General features: G+C 35.4%; 1 protein-coding gene and 1 long non-coding RNA gene across 3 annotated transcripts; one reads left to right on the plus strand and one right to left on the minus strand.

The window, feature by feature from the left end:
- The first annotated feature begins 350 nt into the window (after positions 1 to 350).
- On the plus strand, positions 351 to 17,627 carry LOC121415660 (activated RNA polymerase II transcriptional coactivator p15-like). Of its 2 annotated transcripts, XM_041608956.1 has the most exons (5): positions 351 to 586; positions 11,670 to 11,753; positions 12,598 to 12,706; positions 14,164 to 14,275; positions 15,087 to 17,627. In XM_041608956.1, the coding sequence occupies exons 1-4, from the start codon at positions 527 to 529 to the stop codon at positions 14,244 to 14,246; spliced, it is 336 nt and encodes a 111-aa protein (XP_041464890.1). In that variant the 5' UTR covers positions 351 to 526; the 3' UTR covers positions 14,247 to 14,275; positions 15,087 to 17,627. The 2 variants fall into 2 exon arrangements, with proteins under 2 accessions (XP_041464890.1, XP_041464889.1); XM_041608955.1 differs by having other exon boundaries at positions 352 to 586; positions 14,164 to 17,627.
- On the minus strand, positions 16,349 to 17,886 carry LOC121415661. The gene is made up of 2 exons (XR_005970029.1): positions 17,320 to 17,886; positions 16,349 to 16,840 (listed from the first exon to the last, which is right to left on the minus strand). It is a non-coding gene; the product is annotated as an uncharacterized LOC121415661 (long non-coding RNA).
- Between the last annotated feature and the right edge of the window lie 1,726 nt (positions 17,887 to 19,612).

Raw genomic sequence — 19,612 nt, forward strand, 5'->3', positions numbered from 1 at the left:
GGGGGGGGGGTCCGCAGTGATTGCACGTTTGAATTTATGCGAGCATGATGGACCCACAAATGATGCGAGTTACATCTGGGGATTCCCCAAAAGACCGTGACCTCGAATTTCATATTCTTGTTTTAAGAAGTATTTTAAAATTGTGTTTGTTTTTGTTTTTATCATGTACATAAATTTTCCTACAAAACGAATATTTTTTATATATGAATTAATTATTTAGTGACGTATGATTAAAATTGATTGATATAATTATTTATATGATGGATTAGAAATTAAGAACAAAACCTAATATATATATATATATCTGAAAAGAAACTGCGAATAGGAAAATACTGTCGGATCGAGCGGCGAGTCATCTCATGCGTGCGCCAAATGCATGCTTGCAAATTACACGTGGATGACAAGAAAAAGTTGAACTTCTAACTCAAGAAATTCTATTTCTAGTTCGTGTCGTGGACTTGGACCAAGAATTTTATTTTATTTCAGCTTATTCAAGAGCTCAGGTGGGGAAATTTTCAAGAAAATCATGCCGAAACAGAAGAGTAGTAAACAAACACTTGCAAGCAGCGGTTCTGAATCTGACGAGGTAAGTTGGAGTTCGAGTTCATTAATTATTCCAAGCAAGCCATTCGTGTTACCAATGCGTGTAATTTCTTATGCACGCAAGTGTGGGGGTCGTATCACGTTGTCTTGATAGGTGTATTGGAGTTTCACATTAGCTAAATCACCTGCTAAATGACTGAGTGGTGTGTGATTGAGCATGTTGTGACTTGTGTGAGCGATCGAAAAAAAATGTATAAGTCCTTAAAGTTAAAAGGGGAAAGTTCACCCTGAAACTTAAGGCCTGAATAAAAGTTTGTTGTGCAAATACCAGAAAAAGTCAAAAACTAATAAAAAAAATTTTTTAAATTGATTTAAAGCCAAATGCCAGTTTTGGTAACGATATCAAAATGAGTTCGTACAGAATCCAATGAAATGACCACCAAAGTCATGAAAGTGTATGTTTGTATAAATAAAGAATATGTGCCAAAGCAGGCGCGTAGCCAGGGGGGGGGGCGGTGGGGGCGGTCGCCCCCCAAAAAAAACGTCCCCGAAAGAAAAAAAAGAGGAGAAAAGGAAAGGGAAGAAAGGTAGCTTTATGTTTTTTTCTTTTTAGGCCAAGTAAAATAAGAAAGTAGTTGATCGTCCTCGCGCGCATCACTTTTGGCCGCCGCATGAAAATTTTTGCTATTTACTATTTTCTAAAAAAAAAAAAAAAAAAAAAAAAAAAAAAAAAAAAAAATTGTGTTGTTTCTCGTCCTCGCCATCTTCCCTTTTTAATTGCAGCATCAATTTTCTTGTTATTAACTATTTTTATGGCTGCTGAATAACGAAAAAATTCACAAGATTACTCTGGGATCTCTCTCGCAACTTCAAAAACAATTGCAAAGTCCGATATCGCCGTAATTGCAAGAAAGAAAAAAATTCTGATTTGTTTTTTTATTGGATTTTGAAGATACCATCATAAATTAGCGAGGAAATAAAGTTTGCTAACTCGGAAAAGATCGCGGATTTCTTCATTTTTAGTGCATTTTCGGGGACCCCGCTTACTGAATCTGAACTAATCCGTCGCATGCTCTTGAAATATGGCGCAGATAAATCAATTCTAATGACGTAATTTGTATTTCAGCTGGGTTTTTTGGTGAGTGATAGCGCCTGTACTTAGATGTGTGTTACGGTGATTGTGTGCTTGTGACTCTGTTGGGAGAACTGCATGTGTGCTTGGATGATGTGATTGACTGTGCTGGCGTGACATGTGAATGTGTGAAATGCATTTTCTGGCGAGTTTTCTAATGTCAGGAGGCAATGCTTCGAATATTCAATGAGGGATTTAATATTCAATATCAATTTTAAAAATGAATAAAAATTGAGCAGTAGTATTAAACATTATGTAAACGAACAAGCACCCGAAAACTGCGATGCGAAACCATACCCAGAGCTACAAATGAGATTGGCTCTGGAAAATTGAACAAGACTCCATGACAATAAAAAAGACCCCCCATGCATTTTTTACCCTTACATAAATTAAAATGTTTAAATTATTCACTTGACATGAACATTCTGTTTGACAACAATACAGTACCAGTATACATCAGTAATAATTCATCAATAGATTTTATTTTCCATAGATTTCCAATCAATCGTAGATATTTATACATATATAATAATATGTATATATATATTTCTAATCATTTATTATTACTATTGAGCATACATCGATCACATAATTCGAGCTTGACATGGCCTGACAATCATTTGAATAAAAAATAGCAAAAAAAATAGTAAATAGTAAGGACCTCCCTCATCACTGATGTCAAAAATCGGACCGAGAAAATGCCTCCGTGTTCTTAAAAAAAATAGTAAGATAGCAAATAGCAAGGACCTCCCTCATCACCGCTCTCAAAAAACCCGGACGATCAACTACTATCTTTTTTTACTTGGCCTTATTCTTTATTTTTTTCTCAAAAGAGAAACTCCTTCACTTTTCTTGCTCTAAATTCATATATGAATTTTGCTTCCGCGCTGCGCACGGTTAAATGACAATATTGAAGTTCTCCCTCAGCTATGTGCTTCTTGCCAGTTAAAGTTAAAATTGTATACATTAGGGCATGAATTTGAGAATCAGGGACAACTCGGACCACGGGACATCTCGGACCGCGGGCCGAGTTGTCCCACCCATTACAAGATTTTTTTTTCCCACAAATTTGCGTCTATTTTTCCGTCATTTCGAAATTTCTTGTAAAGATTTTCTAGACATATGGTCTGATGGTAATGTTCTTCACTTTCTATTACTTTTTTTCGCTGAAATTAAAAAAAAGTGTAATTTAGGCGTTTTTCGACAGCTCGCGATTCCCATAGGCGCGCGTGTATTAACTGTGTCGGTGCTCGGCTCGGCCCCGCTCAATAACTGACTTGATTTTGTGATCATTTCTCCTCAAAGTCCCACTTTTATCGCAGAAGATGGACTTTGTTGTATTCCATTACCTCCATTTTCTCATCACAAGGATAAAATTTGGTGCATTTGCACGATTTTGTTCAAGTTTTTCACCTTTTTCTCTCTGGTCGCAAGAAGCGAACAACCGATGAACGGTCCGCTGCTCTTCATCGTAATTCTCCGTAGCTCGGCCGCCTAAACTGGCGGGGTGGGATTCAGCCCGAATCCACAATGGAAGTGGGCGTGCACAGTCAAAGAGCTGAGCTTGACTGAGTGAGAGAGAGTGAACTAGAGTTTGAAGCTTGGCAGTGTCGTATAGGCTCTGCCTTTTTTTTTTTGTAAATATATATTTTTTCAATTTTTTCTATATCAATTGATTTTCCCTGGTTTTCAGCTCTAAGATTGTAATGATATAATATGCTTCAATTTCTTTGACTGAGTGTGACTGTGGTGTGGATGTTTGAGCCGCTCAAAAATATGGGTGGGGGCTCGGGGCGATTTCACTCTTGCCCCCGAAATGCGAAAAAAATATTCGGAGTGTAGCTGTGTGGGCATGCCGGGCTGAGGCTAGCCAGCAATAAAAAAAATGTTGTTTTATTTTTTTTTTGGGGGGGGGCTTAATTTTTCACTTTAAATTGATTATTTTTAGGCCTATTTTTTTACATTTTATTTTTTATATTGAATTTCCGTGGTGTAGAGTTGAGTTTTAAGTTGCAATAATCAATATGCTTTAATTTCTTTGACTTTGAGTGTGACTGTGGTGTGGATGTTTGAGTCGAACAAAAAATACTTTTACGTGGGTTGGGGCTCGGGGCGATTTCACTCCTGCCCCCGAAATGCGAAAAAATATTCGGGGTGTAGCTGTGTGGGCATGCCGGGCTGAGGGTAGCCATCAATAAAAAGTGTTCTAGGTGTATCTGTGTGGGCATGTCAGGCTGAGGGTAGCCATCAATAAAAAGTGTTTTATTTGGGGGCTTGATTTTTAATTAAATGAATTATTAATTATTTTTATTTTTTACAGGATTTAAAATAAAATGTAATTCATTGTGCCCCTTTCCATTCCTTGTTTTTCCCTGATTTACTTTCTTTAATTTCATTTCTTGGTCTCAAGGGTGGATGTCAGGCTGCCGGGATGGAATTCAGCCAGAATTGCCAATGGAAGTGGACGTACTTGTACAGTCGTGAGCTTGGAGACTGAAGCCTTGCCCTACAGCTTAGAATATTTTTTTTAATCAAGTTTTAGGCCACTCAGTCTTATTCCCATTTGAAATATAATCAAATAATTTTTGACAAAAGGTCTTTACTGCCAAATCACAGTAACTTTTTCTCAGGAAAAATTTGACAAGCAAAGAAAAAAAGGTTCTAAGTTGCCTTTGGGTACTTTTTAAGGGGGGCGAATGTGCCCCCTCCCTCAATTCGCCACTAGAACTTATGTCCATTTTATTTAGTTTTAATTTTTACAGGAGGAAAGAATACTAAATTAAATAAGTTTTATGTTTTGCATTTTTACCAATTATTGTTTATTCAAGTAAAATGTATTTAATTTAGTATTGTTCCAAAATGCATCACTTAATTAACTTGTTTGAATTTAAAATGCAAAACTGAATAAAAATGAATTATGAACTTTTAATAAATAGAAATACTATGTTATATTCTGTAAATTGTAATATTTTCAAATCATATTTTATCTCCATTCTTATCTTATCATTGTCTCCCTTTCTCATTATGTTCATCACTCTCATTTCTATTAAATTTATATTCTATTGCTGGAATAAAAAAAAGACAATACTCAACACTGAAACATCAATCAATAGAAAAAAAACAAAGAAAGAGAGGGAAATACAAAGAAAAAGAGCCGGGAAAATACAAAGAAATGACAGGTACATGGAGGGGGGGGGGGTAACAACAAGTCATTCTTGTCTGGGTTTTAAAAACAGGAGAAGAGTCGTCAATACAATATTGCAAATAGCAACTATAAAGAGGGTTTTGTTTTCATCAAATAATTTTTGCAGTTCCTTTGGAGTGATGTTGTTTTTGTTTCACCCATTCTAGAAAACTTAACTTTGTATACTAACACTAAATTGCCCTAGTGTTGTTTTCACTGGCGTAAATCCCGGGGGATGGGGGGATATATCCCCCCACTTTTCGAGGAGGGGGGATGGCTGTACAAACATCCCCCCACAAGAGATAATTGATTTATTGGTGAAAATTCTTCCTAAAATACCGCTTAACAAATAAAACAATATTATTGAATCATAAAATGCATATAAAGAGCCAGTTCACCATTTCGGAACGAAATATTTATGTCCTTATTATAACATTAAAGAGAAACCCCCATTTCTTCCAATTCATCAATGTTAGGGTCTTTGGGAAGGGATTAAGATGGAATGTCAAAAAAAAAGATTGTAATCTCTAATAAAACCATTACAACATCATGGGGTAAAAAAGAGGATAATATTGAAGAGGTATTTGCCATATTCCTGAAATCTTGCTGTTTGGGGTCAAAATATATGAAAATTTGAGCTTGCGCTTTGCGCTCGCATTGTTTAGCAAGAAAGGTACCAATTATGATTACACAAATTTGATTATAATCTCCCTTTTACTGTGTGAATATGAAAAAAGTTCAGCTCGCACTTCGCGCTCGCATTATTTTATCAGTGAGATACATATCCGTTTAATGACATTGTCCTTAAAATGTCTCAATTAGGTCAGTATAACTGGCAACTGAGCGCGCTTCGCGCTAACTCAGTGATTCAAAAAATTATGCTGGTGCCCCCACAATGCCGTGTGGGGACGCCACTGTGGACATGTCAATGACAATTCCTTGCATATCTAATAACATGATTGCAAAAAAGAAATGCCAAAAGCATTTCAGTCACCCCCCCCCCCACCCATCAACACGGATTTACGCCAGTGGTTGTTTTCCAATCTACCTTGATAATGTGACCTGGAACTCGCTGCAGGATGTTCAGTGATACTTGATTAATCTTATGTACAAGTTTCATGAACTATGTCCAAATACTTTCTAAGTTATGCTGTCATTTAATAACCTTCGGTTAAGATTTGATGTTGATGCTGCCGTCGGAAAAGCGGCGCCTATAGTCTCACTCTGCTATCCAGGTGAGACAAAAATCATGACACAGTTATAAAAAAAAGCAATGAAATAAATTTAATCAAAAATAAAAACCACATGCTATGTAAAAGAAATGAAATTTAAAATCATAAATTCGTCATTTTTATTGAATGAAGAATTTAATTTATTGATAATTGGAAAAAAGGATTACCCCTATTTTCTTTCAATGTAACCAAAATACTTGTAGGGCCTAGTATGATTTTTCATCACATGACATGATTTTGAACAAAAATCAAGCCATATTTTGGGGTTATGTGGGACGGAATCTACATGGCGGCATTCGTGGGACGGATTTTTCTTCTTAAATCTATCTCTGCCGGCTATTCACCTTATTATCCCCATCCCTCCCCATCATCCTCGTCCCTATCATCACCCCCTTGGGCGCAAAACTGTCCCCAAAGGTAGAGGGGACCACAGGCTGGAAAATTTGACAAACATTTAAAAAAAGGTTATCGCCCAAATGTAGGGTAATTTTTTAACCCAAAAACAATTGACAAGAAAAAAGAGGGGGTTTTCAATAATATAAGGTCATTTAGTCCTAAATACATGTGTCATTTCAATTGTGAATGATGCCATTATTTTGTTCTCTATGAAAAAAATAGTAGGGTGGACATTGTGTCCCCCTATCAATATAAAAATTAAAAATGAAATTGGCATGCCCACACAGATACATCTAGAACAAGGAGTGAAAATGCTCCGAGCCCCCATCCACATATTTTTTGTTTGGCTCAAACATCCACACCACAGTCACACTCAAAATCAAAGAAATTGAAGCATATTAATTATTGCAACTTAAAACTCAACACTCTACACCAGGGAAACTCAATATGAAAAATAAAATGTACAAAAAATAGGCCTAAAAATAATCAATTTAAAGTGAAAAATTAAGCCCCCCCCAAAAAAAATTATTGATGGCTAGCCTCAGCCCGGCATGCCCACACAGCTACACCCCGAATATTTTTTTCGCATTTCGGGGGCAGGAGTGAAATCGCCCCGAGCCCCCACCCACGTAAAAGTATTTTTTGTTCGACTCAAACATCCACACCACACTCAAAGTCAAAGAAATTAAAGCATATTGATTATTGCAACTTAAAACTCAACTCTACACCACGGAAATTCAATATAAAAAATAAAATGTAAAAAAAAATAGGCCTAAAAATAATAAATTTAAAGTGAAAAATTAAGCCCCCCCCCCAAAAAAAAAATAAAACAACATTTTTTTTATTGCTGGCTAGCCTCAGCCCGGCATGCCCACACAGCTACACCCTGAATATTTTTTTCGCATTTCGGGGGCAAGAGTGAAATCGCCCCGAGCCCCCACCCATATTTTTGAGCGGCTCAAACATCCACACCACAGTCACACTCAGTCAAAGAAATTGAAGCATATTATATCATTACAATCTTAGAGCTCGAAACCAGGGAAAATCAATATAGAAAAAAATTGAAAAAATATATATTTACAAAAAAAAAAGGCAGAGCCTATACGACACCGCCAAGCTTTAAACTCGACTCTAGTTCACTCTCTCTCACTCAGTCAAGCTCAGCTCTTTGACTGTGCACGCCCACTTCCATTGTGGATTCGGGCTGAATCCCACCCCGCCAGTTTAGGCGGCCGAGCTACGGAGAATTACGATGAAGAGCAGCGGACCGTTCATCGGTTGTTTGCTTCTTGCGACCAGAGAGAAAAAGGTGAAAAACTTGAACAAAATCGTGCAAATACACCAAATTTTATCCTTGTGATGAGAAAATGGAGGTAATGGAATACAACAAAGTCCATCTTCTGCGATAAAAGTGGGACTTTGAGGAGAAATGATCACAAAATCAAGTCAGTTATTGAGCGGGGCCGAGCCGAGCACCGACACAGTTAATACACGCGCGCCTATGGGAATCGCGAGCTGTCGAAAAAACGCCTAAAATTACACTTTTTTTTAATTTCAGCGAAAAAAAAGTAATAGAAAGTGAAGAACATTACCATCAGACCATATGTCTAGAAAATCTTTACAAGAAATTTCGAAATGATGGAAAAATAGACGCAAATTTGTGAAAAAAAAATCTCGTAATGGGTGGGACAACTCGGCCCGCGGTCCGAGATGTCCCGTGGTCCGAGTTGTCCCAACCCCGAATTTGAGTAAGGTTAGGCCAAAGTCAATGTACATGTATGAAGTTATCTTTTTTTTTTCAATTGATCGCGCAACTTCTGGTCTGGTCGGCTCCGAGCGGGTAAAATCTTTATATCAGTTTCTGCCGTCACCTCCATAAAGTCAGCTTCTCCCGCTTTTCAGCTCATTACTATAAACAAAAATATAATTTGGGGGCAAACAGGTTCCTGATTTAAAATGAGGAAGGTATGGAATTCGTGTCGTATTAAATAAAAAAGTACAATATTTTTTTTATCAAATTGTATTAAACTTCATGTCATTTCCCTGTATACATTCATCTCCTGTCCTGTTTTGCGCCCTCAGTTTGAAATTTTGAATGACACTTAAGTTTCTTTATATTCAAAATGAAGCGCTTCAGGATAAGTAAAAAAAATTAATCATCCTTTATCCAGATATGTCCTGGGCGCTCCTATGTGTGTATATATTTTATTCCTTTGTTTGAATGATTTGAATGTCAATAAAGTGATGAATTACTACTTCAATAAATCACAGAAGTTTCAACTTTACGCGCACAATTTTCCTTGTAATGAAGTTCAATGATCTTAGAAAATCAATTGAATTAGAGACGATTGGGTATTAGAGATATCTACATTGTACATTTGATGAAACGTCAGCCCTTTGAAATTTCAGAGTTTCATTGCTCTGCTCGGGGAGGAATATCTTCCTCTACCAATCTTCTCTGTTTTGCGAGTTAAAAATATGCACTGATGCTAAATTGTTTGTAATCAAATCTGATCTTTCCAAAGAAAGTTTCAATATATCTTTGAGAATACCCTTTTCTCGGGACCTTTTTTATGGCAAGAAAAATTGATAAAACACTTTAAATAGCTTCCGCGCTTCGCGCGGAGTTATTATCATTTTTCCTCTATTGTATACCTCTTTTGTGCGTTCACAATCACTTTTGAAAACAAGGTTCAAAATCGCAACATAGTCAACCGAATTGGAGGTACTAGAGACAAGAGAAATGGCTCCTTTTCATTTTAATTTATGAAACACTAAAATCTTCGCGCTTCGGGCGGGAGGGGGAGTTAGGGAGCACGCTTCGCGCGCTCTGTAAGTGCTGGAAATCCTGGCTACGCGGTTGTGCCAAAGCCAAAGGATTCTGGAAGAAATTGTGTAATTGCTGAGAAATTAGCAAATAAGCACAGGATTCGGGTCAAGCGTCGGGCACGACATTCAAAGCAGTAATGAGTAATAATACACTGTCCCACGTACGCTTATGTGACTGTACCAGATCTAGATCCTCGATGATATAATGACAATTAAGCCTGGTTTTACAGACTTTCTCATGAAATCAGTCTTTATTGCAACTACTGGCATTTCTCTTTAAGCTTGCCTGGGCGCTGGGCATGATGATATGATGATGATGGATTTTTTGGTGCTACATATATAGACCTTTTCGCAAATAGATCCACGCAAAGGATCATGGGATCGAAAAGGGAGCAATAGCGCCGCCATTGTCCGGATGCGACCATGCGAACGCAAGCAGCCGACAATAAAGTGTAAGATTTCCATAGACATAGTGTATCAAAATAGGATCGACGCCCGCTGCCAACTTTTTGCTTTCTTCAAGTAAACGCTAGCAGCTCATCATATTTGTTTCAGAAACTAACATCGCTTTTCTTCTTAAAGGACAAGTCCACCCCAACAAAAACTTGATTTGAATAAAAAGAGAAAAATTCAACAAGCACAACACTGAAAATTTCATCAAAATCAGATGTAAAATAAGAAAGTTATGGCATTTTAAAGTTTTGCTTATTTTCAACAAAATAGTTATATGAACGAGCCAGTTACATCCAAATGAGAGAGTTGATGACATCACTCACTCACTATTTCTTTTGTATTTTATTATATGAAATATGAAATATTTTGATTTTCTCGTCATTGTCATGTAAAATGAAGTTTCATTCCTCCCTAAACACGTGGAATTCCATTATTTTAACATTTTGTGCTTCAGGCAAGGAGGTCCTACATGTAATTGTCAAATTCGTAAAAATTGAAATATTGTATAATTCAAACAATAAAAAACAAAAGAAATAGTGAGTGAGTGACATCATCGACTCTCTCATTTGGATGTAACTGGCTCGTTCATATAACTATTTTGTTGAAAATAAGCGAAACTTTGAAATGTCATAACTTTCTTATTTTACATCCGATTTTGATGAAGTTTTCAGCATTGCGCTTGTCTGATTTTTCTCTATTGATTCAAATCAACAATTTTCTGAGGTGGACTTGACCTTTAAAGATACAGTTGGCATACTTGTAGATTTAACTATGGGTGGCAGAGATAGATGTGCTGTCTATAACTGCAATAATTACCACAGATTTTATGAAGACAAAGACAAGTGCAATTTTGTTTCATTTTCGCTTCATTTTCGCACACTGTCTGTGTGTATTCTGAGCTGTGCAGCTGTGACTGTGCAAAGTGCACTTGTATGCACAGACCTCTGGCACGGACTGTTGGCACTCTCGGTCCAGGGACAGTGATAGTCCGCATTCCGCAAGGCAGTGGATGAAACTGCATGGTCCCGGAATTCCAAGGAATTAATAAAATGATGATCAATAACAACAGACTCTGCAGTAGATTTTGATTACTTAATTCTGGTTATATACATGTATTTTAGTAATATATCAATCGATTTTCAAGAATGCATGTTTGATAAATAATTATCTCAATCATGATTTTATGTAGATATTATAAATCGAGCTGTGTTTTATTTTTCTCTCCACAGATACATAATTATTACATGTAATTCAGGATCATGGCCAGATATTCTGAAGTTTTATTACTGGCCTGCAGGCCTGGTCCCAAGATTTTATAATATTGCAAAGACAAAATAATGAATTAATTTTTTTTAAATGTGAGAATAGATGAAAGTATAACAAGAGAAAAATAAGTATGAAAAATGAAGTGAGGAAGGTGATCTGTGAGAGAAGTAATCTGGTGTGAAATTAATTGAAGTTGCCAATTTTGAAATAATATTTGTATTATTTATATTGTCATTTAAAGGAATTAAATATCCATCAGCTGAGCTTAGTTTTCAGACAAAATTAAATTACAGAGGTTAGAGGGAGACTATGAAGAATGCTAGCCTACTAGGGCCTGCATGTATATACGGCATCGATAGAATGTTTTAAATTCAGTGATTTATCTAATCTCAGTTTATTCTGCATGTCATACATGTAGGCCTATTCATATGCATAATAATGTATAGATTTGTATATAATATGGGTCAATCCACATCAAATCAACCAATTTTTAGACAATTTGTCACCCGACCCTCTTCAATCTTTTTTAAACTCGCACAATAACGACAGGACCGAGCCGAAATTCAGCTCATAACATTTATTTTAAATAAACCCAAGTCAAACATTTAATTTTTAATACTCTTTTTCTTAACAGCCTACTCCCAAAAAGGCGAAGACTGCTGCCAAGAAACCTGCCAAGAAATCAGCTGATGAAAATGACACCTCCAACATGTTTTCAGTAAGTCCCATCTTCCCTTGTATTCGATCTAAACATTGTCAAATCTTCTTATGCCACCATCCTAAAAAGATACAGTGTCAGAGGCATTAACATGTGTTGAGAATTGTCCGTCAGTATTCCATCTGTTTTTAATATGCTAGTGTGATCTCTCTTGAGTTCTCATGATACTTAAGATGTAACCCCTGTTATGAAAAAAGGATGTTATTGTAAAAGAAGGTCCTGTTTTGTGTGATATAATACCAACACTCAAAAGTGTTGATTAGTACGGAAAATCTTGAAGATTTGCATAATTGCATTATACCAGTATTCCTTATTTCCCAATGGCCTGATGCAGTTAGTTTTAATAACTGAAAATTGCACTTCAATTTCTGGTTGAATGTCGCTTTGTTTTTACATGGAATGAATCATTGTTTAAAATTACATGTATAATGAAAAAATGCTACATTATGATGGACCGTGTATTCACTGGTAAGATTACATGTTGAATATTATGCATGCATCGGCTCTTGACAGTAATTTTTATCTCCTTGTAAAAAACACCTCCATCTTTAAAGGTGAATTTTACCTTGGTGGTCTGTCTGAAGGAGAAAATAAAAACAATAATTAATGTTGAAACTTGGAAGTTCAAAAGAAATTGCACAAGGAAAGTTAAGTGAAAATTACAAATGTTTGAATTTATTTTAGTTTGTTGATAAAATTCATTCACTTGACATGAAAATTTTGTTTTGTAATATATTTGATAACATTTAATAACAATATATATATTTGTATATATACAACTATTATATATCAATGAATTTTTATCACATAATCCATTTTTTTGTTTGATCTGAACTCTTAATAGCTATCCAGACAGAGATTTGTGAATGTGAGGGAGTTTCGTGGTAAAGTCCTTATTGATATCCGTGAGTACTATGAGCCAGAGGTTGGCGATCTCAGGCCTGGAAAGAAAGGTAAATATAAGCAAGGAATACTCTTTTTTTCAAAACTGCTTAAAGAAACAATTTTCTTCAGAAGGTCCCGGTCAAACAGCTCACCTCCATGTCAGAAGACAGATAGGAATTTGATTATCTTTTTGGCGATAAATGTACCGGTAAGCGTTTCTTGAACCGTTGGAGATCCGGAATTGGGGAATCCCTAAAAAAAAGTTGTATGCTCACAATGGAAAAAGCATCAATTTTTGTCTCGCCTGCATGGCAAGAGCGAGACTTTTGCTCGGCGTTGTCAACATTTAAATCTTAACCAAGGTGAAGCTTTTGAAATGTCATCATAACTTAGAAAGTATATGGACCTAGTTCATGAATCCTGGACATAAGGGTAATCATCCTGCCAGAGCTTCAGGTCACATGACCAAGGTCAAAGGTCTTTTAGGGTCAATGAACTTAGACCATGTTGGGGGAATCAATATCGAAATTAAATGTCATAACTTCGAAAGTATATGGACCTAGTTTCATAAAACGTAGACATAAAGGCAATAGTGTATCACTGAAGATCCTGCCTGAGTTTCAGGTCACATGATTAAGGTCAAAGGTTGCTTAGGGTCAACAAACTTTGGCCATGTTTGGGGTATTTGAGGAATTGTCATCATTACTTTGAAAATTTATGGATCTAGTTCATGAAACTTGAACATAAGAGCAATCAAGTATCCTTGAACATCCTGTGTGAGTTTCAGGTCACATGACCAAGGTCAAAGGCCATTTAGGGTCAACAAACTTTGGTAATGTTGGGGGTATTTGTGGAATTGTCATAACTTTAAAAGATTATTGATCTAGCTCATGAAACTTGCCTGTAATCTCAAGCCGAGTCATACTTCCCTGCAGCCTGCCTCAAATTTTACCCATTTGGTCTTTGAACTTGGCATCTCTGTACACCCCTCACAAAACTATAAAATTTTCAGTGCAGATCTTCACCAAAAACTGTTTCTTCAAAGTTCAAAATCATACGATAATGGGGGGGGGGGGGGGATGAGTGACAAAACACATCATTTGCTATCCTAACAAAGAATTTGTTTTGCTAAGAAAGCTACATACAAAGTTAACCATGAGGAATGTACTTGCTTTTGTTGAAAAATGTATACATTAAACATAAGTGATAGAAAGAAATATAATGTCTGTCTTGCAATACTAAGGCTCTGTCAGATAAACCTGTCAGGGATTTCAATCCTCGACTATATTGTGCAGTTAGTATTGTCGGCTGACAGGGTTATGCAATATCTCTTACAAGCTTATAGCAGTGCTGCATAGATTTCACCTTTTTAAATTATTTTTTTTTACATCAACATTGTCATTCTAAAAGTCAGGTTGGAAATCATTCCCAGTGACTGAAGACTACATGTATTTGCAACCTCATATTAGTTTTCTATCAGGCTTATTTTTAAATTCATTTTCTTTTAATTCCTGTTTGTGTCTAGGAATCAGCTTGACGGTGGATCAATGGAGGAAGCTTGTCAACCAGATTGATGACATTGATGCCAGGATCGAAGAGATGGCTTGAGATTTTTTATATATCCTGTCCTTTTACATGTATGTGTAAGATTTCTAATTTAAGCCCCAATTATGAAGTCAAGTGTAAAAAAATAATGTTAATCTTGTAAAATGTCTGTGCAACTGGACACTAAACAAATATTTAAGCTGTAAAGTAAGATTTATTGCACCGGTCTTTAAGGTCCAATAGCTCCCATCACGTAATGTACATGTAAATGAAGACTGGGTTTAGCTATCCTGTTCTTTTATAACAAGTTGTCTGTCTGGGTTGGTATTCTGAAATTATATATCTTGAAACAGAACTTGACTCCTGCAATTGTCAAAGAAGAAAAAATAAATAAAGGTACACTTGTGGTGGGTGCAAATCATACAAATCATTGCCCATGGGCAAGACCATAATTTCAAAGTGTGCCCTTCATGTATGCAAATGGAGTACCCAATTTCTTACTGCTTGGACAGTGTAAAGAAGATAAAAGATGATATAAATTTAGACTTTTGATAATATTATGTGCCATTTTAAAGTAGTGTAGATCGTAGATATATTCCATTGACTGTGAATGTATGCAGCTTTGGGGTACGTTGATGTAAATTTTTGATGCAGCTTTTTAATTGGTACTACAGTACATATGTAGGTTATCTCTTTTTTTTCTAATTTAAACTTTATGACATGTTTAGCTCGAAGCATATCACCATTATCTTTTCATAATTTGGTTGTCTTTTACAGATTTAGCTCTAAGCTTATCATTGCATTATTGTAATCATTATTTTGTCTTCTGGTTTGAAGGGTTTAGCTGTATGCTTCTCATATTTCCATCATTTCATTATCATTTTGTTTCTGTTTGGTGTCAAGGATGAAAATGTTCCTGCAACTCAAAGCTGTTTGCATCACTATCATCTAATTAACATCTTTTCTTTAAAGGTATTTCTCATTTTGAAATTGATTTGAATTTGTTGTAAATGTAGTTTATTCCTGTCTGGCAAAAATGATGATAGGTTACAATTTTCAAACAAAGTTTGTCTCAACTAGAGTCAACTATCAAGGATGCCCAGTATTTGAAGTTTTGTGATGAAGAGAATGGGTCCAATTATATTTTTATTAATTTATCATGAAATACACATGTACCAATATCATTGGAATGGAATTCTGCTTAAAGCTATCTCTAGTCTACCATATATTCTCCTAAGATATCCTTTGGCATAATAAATAATATTTGCCCAAATGAACTGCACCTGAATACCTTAATGGTGGTTAGCATCTGTAATTACTAATCAATTTGCCCACTTTTGCCAAGAGCATGTATGTACATGTAGATACATGTATGTAATATTGCCCCTTATAACATTGTGCTAAAACATGACATGCAGTATTTGATTTATAAGATTTTTATTTCACGTTCTTGATTCTTATTTCATAAACATGCATCTGAAATATGATTTTTTTTAATTGCCAATCTTCATCCATAATTAAAGAATTGTATCCCCATTTGCAGTATTAAGAGTTAATGAGTTAATGTGAAAATTTATGCATAGGTTTACATGTACTTTTTGTGGTATTTAGGGAAAAATGCATTTCATTCTGATATTTCATGTTGTAATTAATCTTTACCAAAGGTCTTCCAAGACTGACCCTGATGTGTTATTTTGATGAGGATTTGTGTTTCAGTTCTACATGTAGTTTGTTAAATGTTTTTCAGTGGTAGAAGAAAATAGAAGGAATGTGCCTCAATGCCATAACAATAGAGTAGATTTTTTTTTCTCTTTCTCTCTCCGAGATGAAATATGAGTACATTTTGTTCATTTCAAATACACAGATTTTTCCAAAATCTTAGTTTCATCAAATTCTACAATTTTATTGAAGAGTACAATGTACATGAGGCACCCATTTCACAATATATTTTTTTATTATGGTATTAACAGAGTTCATTAGCCAATCAAAATTGATTTTTTTATCATGGAAGTTCTTACCATGATAGCAAAGTAACCATAAGATAAGATCTTTATGAAATGGGCCCATGAGCATTGATTGATAAATGTTGTTATCAGTGGGAAAAAGTGGATTTCTGCTCATTAGTTGACTGACTGTTAAAGTTGTTGGGGTTTTTTTTCTAAGAATTCTAGGATGTGTACTGATAGATGAAGTTGGATTATCGGTTACAGGTCATTTATTCACACAATTAATATGACCTCTTTCTGTGCAAAAGTGGTGAACAATGAACGCCCTGGTGGGTTTTCATCTGTATTTTTTTTTTCATATGACAAGTTGTCAAGAGCTGACTATCCATGGTTTTGATTGGCTAAGAAGCACAATTGTGTGAACAATAGTCTATAAATCATCATTGCTGACGATTTGCATGAAAACAGTCCCCCAGTAGCTCTCTATCTTTGCAATTAATCGTTTATTATTCTTCATTTGCTTATCGAAATAAGATTAGTTTTGATAAATTGCTCATCTAGAGTTCTAGAATGGTATATAGGCAACAAAACCATGAAAAAAATCCAATTCTGTTTAGGCTTGATTGTATTACTATTAAGAACTTTGTGTAACGTCAGAGCCACGTGTTTGGTGCAGGAATCCCGCAAGTGGCCTTTCATACATTACCAAACCTCACGTTTCAAGGGGAAGTTCACCCTGAAAAAAAGTTTGTCGTTATAATAGCAAAAAACATAATGAAAAATATTGGTGAAGGTGTGAGAAAAATCCATCGAAGAATAAAGAAGTTATTAGAATTTTAATCATTTGATTTGACGTCTTATGCAAGCACCTTCCCTACATATCGAATGGTAAAAAATCAATGAAATGTCATTTTCTCAGAAAATTGTAAATGGTTTTTACTGCTTCTTCAATATTTCAATAGACATCATTTCACACCCATTCCTTAAAAAAAAGTCATCACAAACTATTGAAAAAGTTGAAATATTTGCATTTTATATTCCATAACATATGGGGCAGCTGCTCGTCAATGACGTAACAATCCCCAAACCTAAAACTCTAATAACTTAATCTTTAATGGATTTTCCTCAACCTTCACCAATATTTGTTATTTTTATGCTATTTTCACAACAAACCTTTCTTCAGGGTGAACTTCCCCTTTAATAGAGAATGCAGGGAAGCCTCTGAGAAACGATGCATGGTGTATTTGTAGTGGGATTCTAGCTTAAAATGTGCCACATACTTTTGACAAATTACCTTTCGAGGAGGTGCCAACATGGACCTGTATGACAAGCATCTCTCTTTTTCTTTATGTTTGTCTATTTAGAGTGACCACTGATTGTAGACGCGCATAAGCTTTTGGTTTTCATCAAGAATGTTATTCATAAATTGTAATATGTAGAGATTAATATTTAATATACAAGATACATTCATACTTGAAATAAAAAAAAGCACATTGTATGTATTCTCATTTACTCTTTATTTGTTTTATAGTGTGGGTAGTCTAGTTTGATTTAGAGTAGTATGAAGAAAGTTGAGAGTGCAGAAACACATTGCAGACAATCCCTTCCTCTAATAGGGATTGTTTGGGCCCAGCGTTTGGGATGTTATTGATTTGCAAATTATAATCACAAATCTACATACCCCTTCAAAATTAAATCATTAAAAGTGTCATATCTGCAGAGATGAATAGGCCACACCTACGCCCCCCCCCCCTCCCCCATTCAGGCAGTCTACAGGTTGTTACAGGTAACCCCTATAAATACCCCCGAAATAAAAGGTTTTTGACTCCTGCATTACAGGCTTTTGGAAGCAAGGCAATCAAATTCATAATCTATATCTCAGGTCCTTGGAATAAAAGCTAGCACAATCACCTCTTCAATCAGATGATTGTTCTTGACAAATATGCAAACTACCCCTATAACTGAAGAATATCTAGAAAAGGGCTTGAAAAAACCCCTTATTTTATTGATTTTTTGTGATTCATTTAATGTACATGTATAATGTACTCCTTTCTCAGAAAATCGGGAATGCGCATTCAATACAGATTTTAAAGAAATCTGTTGCAAAATTTGCCTAACACAGTCAAATGTTTTATTTGTGAAATACCCCTTAGATCGATGAAAATAAAAGAATAGAATGAGCTTAACAGTTTTTTGATAGGTCAAATTGACAATTTCATTTGTGAGTAGCATGAATGTTTTGTACACCAATTACTATTTGCCTGTCCAAACTGTTGTCCAAAAGTAAAACCAAAAATTATAAATGTTTTGTTATTTTTGTCGGGCTTAGATCCTAATCTTTCATTATTGCAACTAATATGAGTGAGTAAAACAATATAATGGAAGGGTTAAGAAGTCTTAAATTTCAAAGAGAATATTTTCAGAAAATTTATTTTCTACCCTTTAATGGTGGGATCTTTCTCAAGAACAAGTAGAGCTCAAGCAGTCTCGCTTGCATTACGCAATTCAATATAGCAGCAGTGCTGTTTTTATGACAATACTTATTCACAAAAAACGCCATTCTACGTTCATTGACCCTAAATGGCATCTGACCTTGATCAAGTGACCTAGATTCCATTATTCTAACATTTTGTGCTTCAGGCAAGGAGGTCCTAATCATCCAATTCGTAAAAATTGAAATATTGTATAATTCAAACAATAAAAAACAAAAGAAATAGTGAGTGAGTGACATCATCGACTCTCTCATTTGGATGTAACTGGCTCGTTCATATAACTATTTTGTTAAAAATAAGCGAAACTTTGAAGTGTCATAACTTTCTTATTTTACATCCGATTTTGATGAAATCTTCAGCATTGTGCTTGTCTGATTTTTCTCTATTGATTCAAATCACATTTTTCTGAGGTGGACTTGATCTTTAACCATATCCATTAACTTTCAATGTTATGATGGCAATTTAACAATTGACCCCAACATGGCCAAAGTTTACTGACCTTCAATTAGCTTTGACCTTGGTCATGTGATCTGAAACTCACACAGGATGTTCAGTGATACTTGATTACTCTTGTGTTCAAGTTTTATGAACTAGCTCCATAACCTTTCAAAGTTACAATGGAAATTCAACAAATACCCACGACATGGCCAAAGTTCATTGACTATAAATAACCTCTGACCTTGGTCCTGTGACCTGAAACTCAGGTAAGATGTTCAGTAATACTTGATTACCCTTTGTTTCATGAACCAGCTTTATATACTTTCTAAGTTATGTCATTTCAAAACTTAGCCTTAGGGTAATATTTCAATGTTGATTCCCCCAACATAGTCTAAGTTCATTGACCCTAAATGACCTTTGACCTTGGTCCTGTGACCTGAAACTCTGGCAGGATGTTCAGTAATACTTGATTACGCTCATGTCCAAGTTTTATTAATTAGTTCCACATACTTTTTGAGTTATGTTATTTCAAAACTTAGCCTCAAGTTAAGAT

Source organism: Lytechinus variegatus, chromosome 5 (genome assembly GCF_018143015.1).
Source record: "Lytechinus variegatus isolate NC3 chromosome 5, Lvar_3.0, whole genome shotgun sequence".
Taxonomy (NCBI): Eukaryota; Metazoa; Echinodermata; class Echinoidea; order Temnopleuroida; family Toxopneustidae; genus Lytechinus; species Lytechinus variegatus.

What these genes read in the sequence shown, in the direction of transcription:
- LOC121415660 (XM_041608956.1), top strand. Translation starts at nt 527, where the DNA reads ATGCCGAAACAGAAGAGTAGTAAACAAACACTTGCAAGCAGCGGTTCT. An exon ending in GCGGTTCTGAATCTGACGAG is followed by an intron (nt 587 to 11,669) that starts GTAAGTTGGAGT and finishes TTTTCTTAACAG; the next exon opens with CCTACTCCCAAAAAGGCGAA. An exon ending in TCTCAGGCCTGGAAAGAAAG is followed by an intron (nt 12,707 to 14,163) that starts GTAAATATAAGC and finishes GTTTGTGTCTAG; the next exon opens with GAATCAGCTTGACGGTGGAT.